Below are 15,660 nucleotides of genomic sequence, written 5' to 3' on the forward strand. Positions count from 1 at the left end.
TCTAATCTAGTGAGACCAACACAAGGGCCATATTCGTAGCAATTACTAGAATTATTATTAGTATGTTCTACCTTAAAAGGATATCACTTACTCAAAGACTCGTAAGATGATGTCCACTTTTGTTTTGTTCGCCGAGTGCAGAGGTTCATCAAATTCCATCCTTTTGAGTGCCCACTTATGTAGATTATCCCATTTACCACTATTTTCATCTAAATCTGAGTTATCTTCATCACTTATTTCTACTACCGGTGATTTATGTTTGGGTGCTGTAGATTTCGCTTGTCTGGAAGTTGAATCCTTTGTAGATTTGAAATGTGACTTTATTGTACCTTTATTCGACGCCGCTTTTGGCATTACTATAATTAATGAGATGATAGGATAGAAGAAGAAATGATATCATAATTACAAGTATTAACAACTTTAATGAATTTTGACTAAATTTAATAAATTTAATAGTTAATCTAAATTGGTTAGTTGAACTCTTCTGCTTTGCCTGACATTAGTAAACCAACTACGATGCTGTTAAACGAGTGTTTTTTTTTCATAAACCAAGGACTCACCGATCAAACCAAACAATCCCATAATACTACTGAATATCTCAATGACGAGTATTTTTACGAAAAGCGTTGGGTCAGCTGCATCCGCTAAAGCTGCGTTACTTCCATTGATACCAACTGCAACACCACAGAGTAAATTGCATAAGCCAACAGTTAATCCACCCCAAAATAGTGCGTATCCAGTGTAATAGTTAGATCGCGTATAAATCCCATCAACTGGTAGTCCTTTTATCTTTGCTGAGTATACGATCGCCATGATAACACCGTAGATGGCTACAACTTCACAGAAAATGATACTATAGGAATACTTAATTAAATCTGTACTATATAAGCAGTAACTAAATAACCCACCTAATCAAGTTCTTTGTACGTATGCGTGGTGTGCGTACACCACCACCTAAGATAGATGATCCTGTAACAAATATACCCCTGTTATAAACATTAAAACATGCTCTCCTTTGATGAAAGCTAACGATCAACTCACCAACCTGCGCCTGCTACTGATAAACCAATGCACAAACCAATACCTAACAGTGACCACATGTAAGGCGATGTCTCTGTCAAGAACCATCCTATATCAAAAGCTTCTCCCTGTCCTGTGTAAACTGTCAGGTGTCGTTTGTATTATCGACTATTGAGCCTACCAGTCAACAAGAGGTAGAGCAGAAGTAATAACCATATCGTGGAGACTCCTCCTATTAAATATCTATAATATCCATATCCCATTCTTTTCTATTTAGTTGATCTTGGTGGTAAACGATCAAGTAGTTTCCTTTACTTTAACTACGTTCATGAGTAGAATATTTAGCAGGACAATAAGTCATTCAATTAGACGGAGACAACAAGATTGGTGGTTTGTTGAGCAGCCCATTACTAGTACTTCTACAGCGACAGCAACAACAGCGTCATCTCCACCGTCAGAACTACCAGAGTCTTTAAGAGAGTTGCATAACTATCTTAATACATTACCATATCTTAATAAAAGCTCTATCACTTGGAAGCATATAGACGAATTTCAACGAGAATCAGACGAATTAATCAACAATGAAGTGAGCTCAGCATTAAATCCATGGATTTGGGCTGGTAAAGTGAGCCTATTAGAAGGCATAGGAAAGCGTGGTGTGGAAAGAACTTTCAAAGATTTGCGCTCTTATGTGGGTTATTGTGTTTTCTAATTCATCATAATATTCACGCAGAGATAAGTTTAAAATGAGAAGTGAAATAGCTCGTATGTACGGATTAGAACCACCAGAGCGTAGAAAGTATGCACGTAAGGGTCTATCAAACCTCCGAAAATCTCAAGGTGACCTCATAAAAGACAAAGGCAGCTGGGGTCTAATAGAACATTTTGATAGTAAGACAGGTGTAGCTGCTGTTATTGGTGTTTGGGAAAAAGAAAACGAAGTAGACGACTGGGGCGTGTTTGAAGAATAAGATGCATTGCTAATAAGTTAATTTCATACTAAAATTTATCATAATTATCGTATACGTGTATTACTACTATTGCTGGAATCACTATCTTTCCTACGCGTTCTCGTTCTATAATGGTTTGTATTTTCGATAGGTGACGTTCTTGCTGATGTCAGTGATGACTGTCGGCTTCTGTAATTCTGTTGGTCAACCGGTGATGAGCTTGTCGATGATGATGCCTGCTGAAATAGATCTCTTGCTAATGGTATTCCCTCTATATTTCTGTTACTACGTTTACTATGCGTGCGTGGGGGGAGTTTGTCATGTCCCTTGTTGTCCTTGTTATCATTACCGTCCTTACTCTCCTTATTCGCGAGCTCAGAAATTGACAACATAGAAGTATCTTTACTAAGTGGTGGAGATCCTGACGCACCGGGTGGGCTATAGTTTAGTATATACGCATTCCCTGGGTATTCTTTGCTGTATTTTTCAACAACATCGTTTTCCCTATGCTTTAAGCTAAGCTTCTTCGCAGGAGATGTCATTATTTGCATTGTTGGTGATGTTGGTCCAGACGACCAGCCTGTGTGTCCTAAAGTATGTAAAGGAAGTGAGTCAAGATTTTCCGTATCTCCTTTCTCGTCACTAGGTAATTCATCGAATATACTAGTCTGACCAAAAAGAGATTTAGCTATGCTAAGCATCTCCTCCATTGAAGTAACCAATCCGAGCAGAATTTCAGCTTCTGATAATGCATAATGCAATCTATAACTGGAAAGTTGCCTCCTCAAAACCATCTCATCACTAGATAGAATCTCAATTAATTTATTATCAATTGCAGAAAGCATATCATTCAATGCTGTGTATAAGCTTGGTAGAAATTGTGGTAGCGGCGTAGATGATCTGAATGCATGCATAGACGCGTAAAAGACGAGAACTAATGCGTTTATCTGAGTCATAATTAGTTTAAAAGTTATTAATTGAATTCACCCACAAAGTTCAATCGCTGATCTTTGATCTCAATCACAGTCTCTTTCTGGATTCTTTCTCTCACGTATCTCAATGAAACCAGTAAATCATGTGTTCGTTGAAGTGAGGAGATCATCTTCCGATAAAGGGTAACCGGTTTGGGTATAATAGATAATTCGAGCCTTAATGGCTCAAGAAGTGTATCACAAGCATTTAAGGCAGCTTGTACATTTTTCTCTGTTATGTTGAACTGTGTTCGACTTGCCGCTAGTGTAGTTACACCTAGCGTCTGTCTCGACAAGATAAGATACAACTTCGTTATCTCAGATATGGCCTTTGATACTTGAAGCGTAAAGTTCTATTGTACGTTAAATCAATAACAAGCATGACCACAAACTTACAACTCTAGCGTGAAATGGCCACCAAAGGAGATTAACCAGGATAGCTGCAATGATACCAATTGCGATCATATATCCACGTGTTAGTGCAATAGTGAATGATGCAAACGATGCCGTATCAAGGTACTACGGTTTGAATTTAGATAAGCCAAACTATATAGGATTGACCTACCACTGGAAATATAATCGGAGGAAATGTAACAGCAAATACCGTACCAACACCTGGTACACTGCTCATGCGTACAAGCCATGCTATTAACACAGAAGCTGCTGTAACCATAGCCGTGATACCAATTGAACTACCTTTAGTAATCATATTAACGATAAATCCATATACAGCACCTAAGATCGTTCCTGTCAATCTCCACAGTCCGACTCTATATGTCGCACCAGTAGACGGTTCAAGGACATAAAAGTATGAGATTACCATCCAAACACCTTTATTCTCAAAGAACCACAACTGACCTGGTGACTTGTAGGGTAAGAAACAAGGTATAGATAACACTGCGACACCAGCTGCATTCTTTAAGGCGAATTTGATATGTCGTGAGCTTCTCAAAGAGCGAAATGATCTTGCAACAGCTAACCTGGATTTTAAAACTTTAGGAGCGTCCCAGATATTCAAAAACCAGTATTTTATACTGAATCCAGACTGCTTGAGGCGTGATCGACGTATAGCATAGGCAGCATATGCTTGCAGTTGCATCTCCTCTTCGAACGTATGCTTGTGTCTATTTTCTTCTTTTTGCTCAACTGATAAAAAGTCATCATTTCCATCAGGCTTCATACCAAAGTCATTTATTGTTGTTGAAGGTGCTTTCAACCAACTCCAGAAGTTACGTGGATAGTGTATTTTGCGATGGTTTTTTAATCTGCTGCTGAGTACATCAGATACGCAAGTCAAAGCAAATACGAGATCTGCTGCTATTTTGAAAAGTGTGACAGAATAATAGGAAAGCATACAGAGATGCTTTTTAAATAAACTGCTACAGTCAGATGGGTTGTTTGCAAGGTTTTTGACGAGTATATTGTGCATTTCACTACGACAATTCGTTACCGCTTGTGTCAGTAATTGTTTTTGGAGATCTATATCATCGACCCCCACCTCCGAAAAGTCCTTAACAATGAGTGCTGTACGTAGTACCCTTCTGACCAGTGAAAGAGAGTTCAGTATGGCTTGATGCATAATTGTTATCAAGTTTTTCAGATCCTCCACACAAGCCAAATCATCGTCGGCGTCGTCACTTAATCCTAGAATATCTTTATTGGAGTTATCCTTATTATACATAGATGTATCTATAAGGTCGTTGGATCCATTGGCTAATGAAACTCTTAAACTATTTACTATCCCGACGAATGGTGCGATGTTGTCTACTCCGACATAATCATAACTAAATTCGAATAGACATTCATCTAGAAGTGCGGGTAAACGCCTTGCATTCTTGAAGAATTGAGTGCGTAATCTGGTCAGATTGGCTAATGGCGTGTCAATTTCGTTTGTGGAAAAGAGAACTCGATAAGAAGCTGCTTGTGTATCTTCTGCGTCTTGCAATGCTTGTATAACTTCTTTTGAAAATTGCTGACGGGCGCTTACTGGAAAACAAATCATGGACACGAGTAAGGGGATGAGAGAACCCCAGAGTAGCGGCCACCAGAGATCCAAGAAGGTGCGTGGCGACATCTGATAGACTTTTAAGAAGTGAATAGAAGTACTAGAATGGTTACTTACCGTGATTGCCCGTAGATTTGACGTGAGACTCCATGCTGATACAAATTGTATAGTACGACTAGCTACCATAAGCCTAGGTAATTTAGATCGTGCGTAGGCTGCAACAAATGCAACTAGAGTGAGTGTTACGCAAGGTATCGTTCTAGCGAATGTGTGATCAATCGTCTCCCTGTTAACTAAGATAGTGAAATAAATGCTAAGATTTGATATGCCAAGGCCTATAACACCAAATATAAGTCCGAGTACTAGTAAATTCATTTAAGTCCATCTTTAGACAGCCTAAGCTATTACTTACCTGTTAGTTCAATCTGCGAACCGATTGAGCCATTAGGATAGAAGAAGAGGTTAAATAGCGTAAATAATCTATATCAGTCAGATAATTTGTTGAATCTTTTTATTCAAGACTCACAGAAAGGAGAATTGGTCGCCGGCGAATCGTGATATCGGTTTTATGACGATAAAAAGACAGCATATGAAGGATGAGAGCACTGGCGGTAATACCAACACTAGAAACCTTTTCAACGATTTCCTTTGCATAGATTACTTCATGGAATTTTGTTAGGAGGCTTGACCGATTTCTTCAAATACGACTTTAACCTTCTATGATCACATTATTAACCTTATATGGAATGTATAGTATTCATGGAGCTTCTATGGCCGATAGAAAACATTTAATATTCAATATTTGCTACACATCATACGGCATTCAATTGTGATAAATGTATTACCCAGAAGGCCGTCGTAATCCACCACCGGGATCGACGCCATCACTAATTCGTTCCTGTTAACAATATATCTGATATCTCACTAATTCATAACGTTAGGCTTAGATTGGTGATCGATTTTCAGGCAGTTTAGCGTCTTATCAATTGTTGGAATATATAATCTACGTCTAGCCCCTTTATTCAGTATTTAAGGGTACCACAGGCATTTTATTTAAGAGTGCCTGAGTTTTTTTAATACTATTACATCAAAAGATTCGTCATATTGAAAATAGTGCGAGTGATTAGGACAAGTTTCGATGGAATGACGTGATGCAGATAACATATAACAGCCATGGCCACAGAATCAACACCCTTAATGGCAAACGACTTTGTTCAGGATAGCGTGGTACACACTGTAGCCTATGACCCAGAATCGGATACCGACAAAAAGAGTTTAGACGACAAGCTCGAGGATGTTCCTCCACTTTCAAGGGATCCTGTTCAGAGAACCGGTATTTTGTCCTTGTTTCAGCGAAAGAAAGATAAAACCGACCCAAATAACATCGCAACACAACCGAGTGTCTTTGACACCGCAGACGCAAAATACTTCGAACCATCTCCGGAGTACGAGAATAAACATCGCTTTGATCCACTTTTCAGATGGACATGGGGTGAGCAAACGAAGGTAACGAGAAAAGCGGATTTCAGGATTCTTCCATGGGTATGTCTATCGTCCATTTTCCTATCCAATACAAGACTAATAATTGTAAAGTGTATGCTTTTATTCTTTGCTCTTGATATCGACCGCTCGAACATTACTAATGCAACGGCGGACAATTTTCTGGACGATCTGGGTCTATCACAGTCAGATTATAACTTAGGACAAACGTTGTCGAAGATTGGTTTCTTGGTAGCGGAGTTACCTTCGCAATTAGTCAGCAAAAGAGTTGGTGAGTTATAAATTGTGGTATTTATGGGTATTTGACATATTTAAGGTCCTGACCGCTGGATACCAACCCAGATTGTTATATTCTCAATCATCAGTGGTGCGCAATTTTGGCTAAGAGGTAGAACGTCGTTCTTCGCGACGCGTTTTTTGATAGCTTTCTTCCAAGGTAAGGAATGCTATTATCGTAGTCACCAGGTTATTAATTCGTGAAACAAGGCGGCTTTATTCCAGACACAATATTATACCTCTCATATTATTACACAAAGACGGAACTTCCTATTAGGATAGCATTATTTTACACAATTAACCCGATAGCAGACTTAGTTACGGCCTTTTTGAGCGTTGGTTTGCTGGAAATGAGAGGCATCTTGGGTTACGAAGGTTGGAGATGGATGTACCTCATCGAAGCTCTGATAACCTTGGTTATTGGTATAGCGGCGTTTTTCTACCTCCCAGCCGGACCAACTCAAACCAAAATTTTCAATGAAAAAGAAGAGAAAATTATCACGAATAAAATACTTCGCGACGATCCAGGGAAGGCTAGTATGCACAACAGGCAGCTTCTAACACCACGTATGCTTTTAAAGTCTCTACTGGACTGGGACCAATTTCCGCTTCTGCTGCTAGGATTCACTTTCAACCTTCCTTCTTATCCCGTCAAAAATTATCTCCAACAGAGTTTCAAAGTAAGTAAAATAAGAAGATCATAGAAACTTTACTGACATCGTGTAGTCACTCGGCTTTTCTACCGTCATGTCCAACTTACTCACAATACCGTACATTGCAGTCTCTATCATCACAGTTGTTGCAGCTGCTTGTCTCTCTGAGCTGGTTGATGACAGAGGTGAGTGTCATACATCGTACTATGAAAACAACTAATAGAAGATAAGGTTTCATCAGTACAATTCAGCAGATTTGGATGCTCCCTTGCTTTGTCGCATTACTGGTATTGAAATCACCCGGCCCATGGTCCTATTTCGCAATCTCAACAGTACTACTGGGATATCCGAATGTTCAACCTATCATGATTAGCTGGTGTTCTGCTAATTCAGGTGATGTTTCCAATAGAACCGTCAGTGCATCACTTTTCAACATGTTCGTTCAGGTTTCTGCAATCGCCGGCTCCAACGTTTATCAGAAGGATGATGTCAACTACACCAAGGCGAACAGTGGACTGATAGGTGTCCTATGCGTCAATATACTTCTGTTCCCTGCTACAAAGCTTTACTATCACTTGAGAAATCGCTACAAAGAGAAGAAATGGAGTGAACTGACAGTTGATGAGAGGATAGAGTATATTAGGACAACGAAGGATAAAGCCAATAAGAGGCTCGACTTTAGGTTTGTTCATTAATAATTAGTTTTTTCAATATGTCATTGGGCTTCCTAATTCTTGTAACTTTATTTAATTAGACGTCAGTGTTAGATTCTAATTGGATGAAGCATAGCATCAGTTATTTTCCACATCTTCAGTCTGAAATACATTTTCGGGCAGACACAGAGAACAGAAACGTTCGAAATAATATTGCCGTTTTCCGCAAAATTGATAGAAACTTAACGTTTCTGAAAAAATATATATTGTACTTTTGTCTGAACACTTAACATTCAATCTGACATTTTCTAAGAAACATGGTGACTTCAATACTCAAATACAGTGGAAAAAATGCAAGAAAAGTCGATGATAAAAGTACAGTCAGCTGCAAATAACTGGATCACATCAAATTAATTGATATGATACGCGACATAACCATAGGATGGGTATTCCCGATGTAATGAATGTACATAAACATAACAAGGACAAACAAATTCCTAGCAAAAGTGACATATCTGAATCAGATCAGATCAAGTCCCCTAAATTCAATTTTTTAATTTTGAAAAGACCATTCGAAAACTTCTCATTGGTAGCATGGTTGCTATATAGTACGACTTATATCAAAGATGGCAAAGCGCTTACTTGAAACTAAAATTCATATATGTAAATTTTACTTTAAACCTCTCATAATGATGAGCTACCAGATTGTGTTGAGGTTTACGAAGTTTTGTTCATTCAAAGTGTTTCAGTATTGTACAATTGGCGATTGTGTAATCAGGTAGAATAGCTTAAGCTAGTATACAAGTAAAGTATTCTAACATTGCAAACGTCAATAATCACGTACTAATAGCTCTCACGTATCTCCCATTATCTTCAATATCTCTTCGGAAATTTGCTTCGGAGGATAACATTCTATTTTACCAAGCTTACAATCACTTAGGGTGAGGTGAATATTATAATTTAATTAACTATGGATTTCTCCTCTCAATTTCGTTTAATAGTGGTAGATAGGATGTTATCCATTATAGAGTAATAAAGCATGTTCGATATAATGGAAATGTGTTTATGATATACATGATTATGAAATGATTAATTAGTTCTATCTTCTACATGTTTAACAGTAATATAGCAGCTAGATTATAAAAGGAAACAATTCGCGTGACGTTCACGCGCACAAGTTTTTAGCGGTACTCTTATCAGCTGAAGATAACTAATATTAAAAGTCATGAAATAAACAAGCGAGTAAATAACCGACGTTCTTATCAGCTGGTGGTGAATTGGGTAAAGTCATTATTGTAGGCATCTTGCATAAAAACGAGTATGAAGGCAGTACTATCATTATTAGCAGTGGGAGCTTCAGTTCAATTTACTGTAGCAAAAGAACCCTGGGATAACTTCAAGCATATCAAAGCACCTCTTTTTGCGGATATTGTTAGTTTTGCACACCTTAAACATCAACATTGTTTGTTAGACAAATCTGAGAAGTTCGACATTGCGGTGAATGGCTTACCACTAGATACTAGTGTCAGTTATAGAACGGGTGCTAGATTTGGACCAAGTGGTAAGTGAAACGAAATCCGTCAATCATCTTAGCTTAGGTACAATAGGTATCAGACAAGGCTCACGTCGACAGGTTAGTTTTATATTAAATGGAGTAATAGGAGTAACAATGCTACTAGGATCCTGAGAATGCTTGGTCTCACTATTGGAAACAAAATCCATACAAAAGAGGTATAAAAGTTATTGATTGCGGGGATGTTCCAGTTATAGCCGTTGATAACAATATGGCATATAAGTCAATTGAAGCAGCCCATGATACTCTTTTAAACAGGCAGCCAGCAAGTAAACAACTGAAACATCCTATGTTGCTAACATTTGGTGGAGATCATTCTGTCGAATTACCCATTCTGAGATCTTTGAAAAAAGTAAGCTAGAACTTAAATATATAGCATATCTAATAAACCAAGGTATATGGCCCAATTGCGCTTATTCAAATTGATAGTCATATTGATACATGGTCTTCCGGAAAGAAATATGGATTTAGTGACAATCACAATGAGGCACCGGTCAGTCATGGTAATATGCTCTGGCATGCCCATGAAGAGGGTCTGCTTAGTTCGTCAATTCAAGCTGGAATTAGAACTCGGTTTACCAATGAACTGGACATTGAAGACAATGAAAAGTTTGGGATTGAAATGCTTACGATTGACGCTGTTGACGAGATGGGAACAAAAGGTATTTCAGAGCGCATCAAAGAGCGCATTGGTGATAAACCTGCTTATATTACTTTCGACATTGATAGCTTAGACCCGGCTTTCGCACCAGCAACCGGCACACCAGAGCCTGGTGGTTTGACGACGCGCGAAGCTAAAGCTATATTGCGTGGTTTGGAAGGTTTGAATCTAGTTGGTGCTGATATCGTGGAAGTCAGTCCAGCATACGATACTTCAGCAGAATTGACGCAGTGTGTATATCTTAGCCAGCAAACGAAGACACTAACAATCTTTTAGGATGGTAGCTGCTGAAGTGGCGTACGAATTACTCAATTTACTCACGACTTCCCCGCTTATGAAGACTAGCGTTCATCATGACGAATTGTAGAATATCTAATTTTTGATTCAATTAACCTTTTTCGTTGACATTCAGAGCAAAATCGAGTCATTATGAGAAAGCAATCACACTATTAGGTGGAGTAACTATGTGCTTTAAACCTCTACTCGACGTTTTGTCCTTACATATAAAAACCAGTTCTGGGAAAGAACTAATCATTCACAAGTCATCCCCTAGCCTTTCATAGAACTGTTTAACTTGACTAATGAATTCATATATATATATTTTCATCTACAATTTGCTACTCCAACTCATACCCTTAGATAAGACTGATAACCCTCCCAGGTACTCGAACACAATCATTATCTCGTTCTGCTTACAGTACAATCGTCATCGGTTAAAGGTACGCTCGCTTAGTCGAACCTAGTGATAAGTTGGTCGCGATAAGGGGGAGCTTGTGATTTGCTCCATACTATTCTTTCATCTTTTATGGAGTATAAGGAGAAAAAAGAACCTTCATTACATTCTACCTGGGGAATACATGATGTTGGGCCACCAAACGCTAATGAACATGGTCAGTAGCTCTGATATTAAACAATCGAATATCATTCACACAATTCAGCTAAACATATCAGCCGAAAACTGAATAGACGCCAAGTACAAATGTATAGTATTGGTGGTGTTAGTATTTGTTTCACTTTTCGAGCTTGTCTAACCATCTGGAAGGTCATCGGTACCGCGGTCTTTATCACTCTCGGAAAACAAAATACAGAAGCAGGTATCTAGACGTGACTTTCTCTGCCCTCCTGCTAATAATTCTAGGTCCACTTTTCTTATTACTTGGCTACTCTTTTTGGAGTTGCATTATCTATCTCGTCAATGAGTGTGTCGCAGTCCCAACTTCAAGGTTGCCCGTCGAGAATGCATTTGTCGATTTTGCTGTAAGATATGTGTCTCCCGGTGTCGGTATGTCTATAGGCTACAATTACTTTCTAGGAATGGTGTGTTCCAGTTCCTGGGTCAGTAATTCCACTAACTTCCATAAGATTGGTTTACTCTGTTTTGAGATTACGAATTTCGGTAACGTTATTGACTTTTGGACATCTGAGCCCCTTCATCCAGCCATTCTCACAAGTGTCTGCATTGTCACATACGCCCTTATTCATTGTTGGGACTCGAGGTGGTTTGGTGAATCAGAGTTTGTGAGTACATTACGCTAGTTTGGGCATCAAAATAACTTAAGATATAGTGGATCGTTCTAGTCAAGATTTTGTTACTTATACTTTGCTTATTTTACACGTTGTGTACAATGTGTGGGGCAAATCCTCTTCATGATGCTTACGGTTTCAGATATTGGAGAGATCCTGGTCCAGTAGTCGGTACAACGAGATCGGAACAGTTACGAGCATTCTTATCAGCTCTTCTCGGAGCCTCATTTGCAGTAGCGGGACCAGATATGCTTTCGATTATATCAGGAGAGGCAAGAGATCCTCGTAGGGTGATGCCTATTGCATTTAGAACAGTTTTCGTCAGATTGTTTGTATTTTTCGTGTTGTCAACATTGGCTGTTGGTATAGTTATTTCCTCCGAGGATCAAATTTTACTGGACGCAATCAACAATGACAGCGCAGGGGCTGCTCAATCACCATACGTTGCCTCTATGATTAGATTAAAAGTCTCGGTGCTCCCGCATTTGGTGAATGCAGGTTGGTTTCGCTCTTAAGATGTATTCAAAACTTCTCATAGGTCTATTTAGCTATCGCAACTTCGATATACTCTGCTGGTTCTGCATTTTTCTTTAATTCAGCACGCACCCTTCATGGTCTCGCCATGAAAGGTATGGGACCACCTGTATTTAAACGAGTCAATAGGAATGGTGTTCCATATGTGACGGTCGTAGTCACCATAGCATTCGCGTGCCTTAGTTATCTACAAGTCGGGAATGGTAGTGCAAAAGTACTTGATTGGTTTATTGGTAGGTGATACTACAGGGTACATGACCATCCTAATTCAGACTACGAGGTATCTCAACGGCGGCCCAGTTGATTACTTGGTGTGTAATGTGTGTAACATACATTCGCTGGCAAAAAGCTATGGAAGTGCAAGGATTGTGGTATACCGAGGAACTCCCTTACACTTCTAAGTTCCTACCTTGGGGAGCGTGGTGAGTGTAGATGATCAGCTTTATTTTCGACTTACACAAAGCTAGGTTGGCGTTGTTCTGTGCCACCATAGTTACTCTAATCAATGGATATACTGTGTTTTTGGACGGTGGTTGGGATATCGCTGATTTGTAAGTGTAGTCAATTTCTTGAGAACACATTAACAGGATTTTAGCATCTTTGCTTATTTCTCGCCAATATGTTTCGTAGTACTTGCTTTGGTGTATAGCATCATCAAACGAGAAGGCTTGGTCAGTCCTGAAAATGCTGACCTGCATAGCGGCATGAGGGAGATAGAAGAACATGAGAACACATTGCTTCAGTCGGACATCGTGCATACTAACGTTATGAAGAGGACATTCAATTGGATTTTATAATGAGTAAGTACATGCTACATTGAGAAGTGGAGACTAGACAAATATGTAGGCCTTAAATGAGGATTTCTCATTTATTTATGTAGATACACGTCTCGATTAGGATACATTTAGCTATATTTTCAAATTCAGCAAGGATCAAATGCGTTTTATTGATTTGCACATTTTATAACTCATCTGTTTGATTTTTACAAGTTGTAACATATCTCCAAATATACAGTGCTTATTTTGGTTTCATCTCAGTACAAGATGGGTTTCAAATGTCAAAGTTCATCATGAAGTCTAAAGTTGAAGTGATACTTTTATATGTAAAAGCTCAGGTTTGCCATGGCTCAGCTCTGGGTCAAATTTATCATTATTGGCGTTTGTGATACCACTAAGTGAGCCCAATATTTCATATGCCATGTCTTGAGCTTGGAGTGACGAGGAGCATTGTAACATTCTTAATGGTTGCAGACCATAGGAAACAGTCAGCTACTTAAACGCAAAATATTGAGCATTCACGCCTCCTACTTTAAAAGTATTCAAAACAGTCTCTACTTCGACAAGGATTAGCAATGTCAATATTAGCAAGACGGCTATCTATGCTGTCAAGATAGTATTCAAGCTTAGACGCGCTATATCTGGTGAAATATTTGGGTGTATATAATGATCGATGGTTCTAGCAGTGCACTTATGTTGATATGGCAAAACCTCATAGTTCACGAAATGTGATACGGAACTGAAGTTTGATCATGCGGGAGTTTTCCATAATTAACTCAAGCTGTGCGCAGTTTCATGGCCGGCTAATTTTAGTGTGATTTTAGCTTAAGTTCTTCAAAAAGCGGTGCAAATTCAATTTCCTCAGGATCATCCACCCACACGGATCCGCATTAGCAAACTTATGCAAGGCTTGTAAATTAGGACGCTATAAACATATTTTTCCGATCATAATAAGCGAACCGTCCGCGGAATGGTCCCGGGCAGTCGTGCCTGTAATTACTTCAATTACTTCCTGAGACTACTTTTCGCCTCAATTTGGCCAGTACCAGGGCGAGAATAAGTTTAAAAGAATTGCAAGGTGTCCGGTTGGTTGATGTCAGACTCACGTCGGTCAAAAGAGTCGAAAACGGTTAGATATGAGTTGAATCAGAACACTTTTAAGTGATCCGAGTGCATACAGAGTGTTAAATGTATAAAAAGAATAGTGGGAATAACAATTGAAAGAAATAAAGTAAGGTTTCATATGTCCGATTTTTTATAAGGTTTACCTTCCGATATGTAACTAGGTATTAAGGTTTCATTTTTTTTATTTTTCTAGGATATAAATACTGGCTTGCGAACTTCTTGAACTTTAGACTCTCAGAAGAAACCAACTAAGTACAAAATGAAGTTATCAGTTTTCTCAACCATCTGCGTCGTTCCATTCGCTATCCTCGGACTTATCAACTCAGCTTCAGCTGACCACATCGGTGCTTGCACTAAAGATGATGGATCATACGCACCTTACTGGACTAAAGAGTGCTGTCGTATCGCAGCAGACCAATACAGCATCCCTTACTATTACAGATCAGAAGGTGATTGCGGTAGCAGAATTACTGCAGACAACAGATTGAACGGAAAAATGTTCTCCAAGTGTTGCTCTAACAGAAACTTGGGATACGCTAGTCAATAAGTCGATGGAAGCAAATAGCTCACTATATGAAGTATGACATCAACAATATACGTCAAGAATCTGAATACCTTGTATGGAATACAATACTTTTTAATCATGGATTTCACACAGACACATAAACATCGATTTGAGCAACGAGCATGAAATATGTGTGACCTAGAGGAGTGTTTTGTGTGTATGATCGAAGTGCATTTACTTTGTAATTAAATTATACGCATAGGTGAAAAAGCAACATAGATACGTTTCTACAAAGAAATACTAAATACTATCAAAAAGATTGTTACTAAGAGTGAGAATTTTCAAAATAAGACACCTTAAAATACTGCCTAAATCAGCCGGAAGTTTGTCACTCTCTTCCTTACGAGCGCAAACGAAATAAGCCTCTGTAGGTGGTCCCAGTTGGGAGTAATCCTGCGCCATTGCTTGAAGTGCTCAGTGGTGAGGGTACTCATGGCACCTCCCGCACCAAACACAATTGGCACAAACGTAACTGGAACATGGTCACGATACTTGAGGACCTTCTTGTGGGCTTGATGGTTCAAACCGACTCGAATTAACTCACTACCACTCTTCTTCTGCCAGTCCTTAGTAACTTGTTGAATATAGGGGACTAAGGCTATTGACGAATGAACAGTGATATCATGCATCGTAAGTGCACCAGAACCATTACTCTCCTTGAGGACCAGATCCATTCGCTTATTGTCCGAGCTTCCTAACGGCATCTCCATGTCAACCTTGAGGCCAGAAGCACTCAGAAACTTCGCGAGATAGTTCCTGATAGCATCGTGTCTCTTTGTTTTCATTTGAACCCGATCACGACAGACATCGTCATGACCTGGAACATTCCGTTGACCACATTGACATATCTGGGCCGCACCTGGGCAAGTGTACG

General features: G+C 39.1%; 8 protein-coding genes across 8 annotated transcripts; 5 read left to right on the forward strand and 3 right to left on the reverse strand.

Annotated features, from left to right (window-relative positions):
- Window positions 1–373: 373 nt before the first annotated feature.
- Window positions 374–1,319, reverse strand: WALSEDRAFT_61092 (putative vacuolar ATP synthase 22 kDa proteolipid subunit). The gene is made up of 5 exons (XM_006959714.1): window positions 1,202–1,319; window positions 1,042–1,153; window positions 909–986; window positions 561–853; window positions 374–511 (listed from the first exon to the last, which is right to left on the reverse strand). The coding sequence occupies exons 1-5, from the start codon at window positions 1,281–1,283 to the stop codon at window positions 471–473; spliced, it is 606 nt and encodes a 201-aa protein (XP_006959776.1). The 5' UTR covers window positions 1,284–1,319; the 3' UTR covers window positions 374–470.
- Window positions 1,320–1,348: 29 nt separating this feature from the next.
- On the forward strand, window positions 1,349–1,991 carry WALSEDRAFT_65641 (hypothetical protein; the record flags this gene model as incomplete). The annotated part of the gene is made up of 2 exons (XM_006959715.1): window positions 1,349–1,711; window positions 1,761–1,991. The coding sequence occupies 2 exons, from the start codon at window positions 1,349–1,351 to the stop codon at window positions 1,989–1,991; spliced, it is 594 nt and encodes a 197-aa protein (XP_006959777.1).
- Window positions 1,992–2,008: 17 nt separating this feature from the next.
- On the reverse strand, window positions 2,009–8,293 carry WALSEDRAFT_61094 (hypothetical protein). Its single transcript, XM_006959716.1, has 12 exons — window positions 7,607–8,293; window positions 7,449–7,560; window positions 6,929–7,402; window positions 6,763–6,878; window positions 6,540–6,717; window positions 5,473–6,488; window positions 5,359–5,426; window positions 5,064–5,308; window positions 3,507–5,015; window positions 3,338–3,460; window positions 2,962–3,294; window positions 2,009–2,917 (listed from the first exon to the last, which is right to left on the reverse strand). Exons 6-12 carry the CDS (start codon window positions 5,598–5,600, stop codon window positions 2,036–2,038), a joined length of 3,288 nt encoding a protein of 1,095 aa, XP_006959778.1. The 5' UTR covers window positions 5,601–6,488; window positions 6,540–6,717; window positions 6,763–6,878; window positions 6,929–7,402; window positions 7,449–7,560; window positions 7,607–8,293; the 3' UTR covers window positions 2,009–2,035.
- WALSEDRAFT_47981 (MFS general substrate transporter) lies at window positions 5,402–8,293 on the forward strand. The gene is made up of 6 exons (XM_006959717.1): window positions 5,402–6,488; window positions 6,540–6,717; window positions 6,763–6,882; window positions 6,933–7,402; window positions 7,449–7,560; window positions 7,607–8,293. Exons 1-6 carry the CDS (start codon window positions 6,120–6,122, stop codon window positions 8,068–8,070), a joined length of 1,713 nt encoding a protein of 570 aa, XP_006959779.1. The 5' UTR covers window positions 5,402–6,119; the 3' UTR covers window positions 8,071–8,293.
- Window positions 8,294–9,348: 1,055 nt separating this feature from the next.
- WALSEDRAFT_65644 (putative agmatinase) lies at window positions 9,349–10,629 on the forward strand (the record flags this gene model as incomplete). The annotated part of the gene is made up of 5 exons (XM_006959718.1): window positions 9,349–9,589; window positions 9,636–9,661; window positions 9,708–9,953; window positions 9,996–10,492; window positions 10,539–10,629. The coding sequence occupies 5 exons, from the start codon at window positions 9,349–9,351 to the stop codon at window positions 10,627–10,629; spliced, it is 1,101 nt and encodes a 366-aa protein (XP_006959780.1).
- A 248-nt stretch (window positions 10,630–10,877) lies between these two features.
- Window positions 10,878–13,351, forward strand: WALSEDRAFT_33522 (hypothetical protein). The gene is made up of 11 exons (XM_006959719.1): window positions 10,878–11,152; window positions 11,201–11,259; window positions 11,305–11,356; window positions 11,401–11,579; window positions 11,625–11,780; window positions 11,828–12,284; window positions 12,335–12,553; window positions 12,601–12,742; window positions 12,788–12,871; window positions 12,916–13,120; window positions 13,167–13,351. The coding sequence occupies exons 1-10, from the start codon at window positions 11,068–11,070 to the stop codon at window positions 13,115–13,117; spliced, it is 1,635 nt and encodes a 544-aa protein (XP_006959781.1). The 5' UTR covers window positions 10,878–11,067; the 3' UTR covers window positions 13,118–13,120; window positions 13,167–13,351.
- An 811-nt stretch (window positions 13,352–14,162) lies between these two features.
- Window positions 14,163–15,660, forward strand: WALSEDRAFT_61097 (hypothetical protein). Its single transcript, XM_006959720.1, has one exon. The coding sequence runs from the start codon at window positions 14,481–14,483 to the stop codon at window positions 14,766–14,768; it is 288 nt and encodes a 95-aa protein (XP_006959782.1). The 5' UTR covers window positions 14,163–14,480; the 3' UTR covers window positions 14,769–15,660.
- Window positions 15,027–15,571, reverse strand: WALSEDRAFT_65646 (hypothetical protein; the record flags this gene model as incomplete). Its single annotated transcript, XM_006959721.1, has 2 exons — window positions 15,027–15,190; window positions 15,235–15,571. The coding sequence occupies 2 exons, from the start codon at window positions 15,569–15,571 to the stop codon at window positions 15,027–15,029; spliced, it is 501 nt and encodes a 166-aa protein (XP_006959783.1).

The sequence above is a fragment of the Wallemia mellicola genome (assembly GCF_000263375.1).
Source record: "Wallemia mellicola CBS 633.66 unplaced genomic scaffold WALSEscaffold_19, whole genome shotgun sequence".
Classification (NCBI taxonomy): Eukaryota; Fungi; Basidiomycota; class Wallemiomycetes; order Wallemiales; family Wallemiaceae; genus Wallemia; species Wallemia mellicola.

Coding starts and splice junctions, on each gene's coding strand:
- WALSEDRAFT_61097 (XM_006959720.1), top strand. CDS start 14,481: ATGAAGTTATCAGTTTTCTCAACCATCTGCGTCGTTCCATTCGCTATC.
- WALSEDRAFT_61094 (XM_006959716.1), bottom strand. CDS start 5,600: ATGCAAAGGAAATCGTTGAAAAGGTTTCTAGTGTTGGTATTACCGCCA. Junction 3,461..3,506: donor CTCCGATTATATTTCCAGTG/GTAGGTCAATCC, acceptor TTCAAACCGTAG/TACCTTGATACGGCATCGTT. Junction 2,918..2,961: donor AAGATCAGCGATTGAACTTT/GTGGGTGAATTC, acceptor ATTATGACTCAG/ATAAACGCATTAGTTCTCGT.
- WALSEDRAFT_47981 (XM_006959717.1), top strand. CDS start 6,120: ATGGCCACAGAATCAACACCCTTAATGGCAAACGACTTTGTTCAGGAT. Junction 6,718..6,762: donor ATTAGTCAGCAAAAGAGTTG/GTGAGTTATAAA, acceptor GACATATTTAAG/GTCCTGACCGCTGGATACCA. Junction 7,403..7,448: donor ATCTCCAACAGAGTTTCAAA/GTAAGTAAAATA, acceptor GACATCGTGTAG/TCACTCGGCTTTTCTACCGT.
- WALSEDRAFT_61092 (XM_006959714.1), bottom strand. CDS start 1,283: ATGGGATATGGATATTATAGATATTTAATAGGAGGAGTCTCCACGATA. Junction 1,154..1,201: donor GCTCTACCTCTTGTTGACTG/GTAGGCTCAATA, acceptor CAGTTTACACAG/GACAGGGAGAAGCTTTTGAT. Junction 512..560: donor GGGATTGTTTGGTTTGATCG/GTGAGTCCTTGG, acceptor ACAGCATCGTAG/TTGGTTTACTAATGTCAGGC.
- WALSEDRAFT_33522 (XM_006959719.1), top strand. CDS start 11,068: ATGGAGTATAAGGAGAAAAAAGAACCTTCATTACATTCTACCTGGGGA. Junction 11,260..11,304: donor AAATGTATAGTATTGGTGGT/GTTAGTATTTGT, acceptor ACCATCTGGAAG/GTCATCGGTACCGCGGTCTT. Junction 11,580..11,624: donor ACAATTACTTTCTAGGAATG/GTGTGTTCCAGT, acceptor AACTTCCATAAG/ATTGGTTTACTCTGTTTTGA.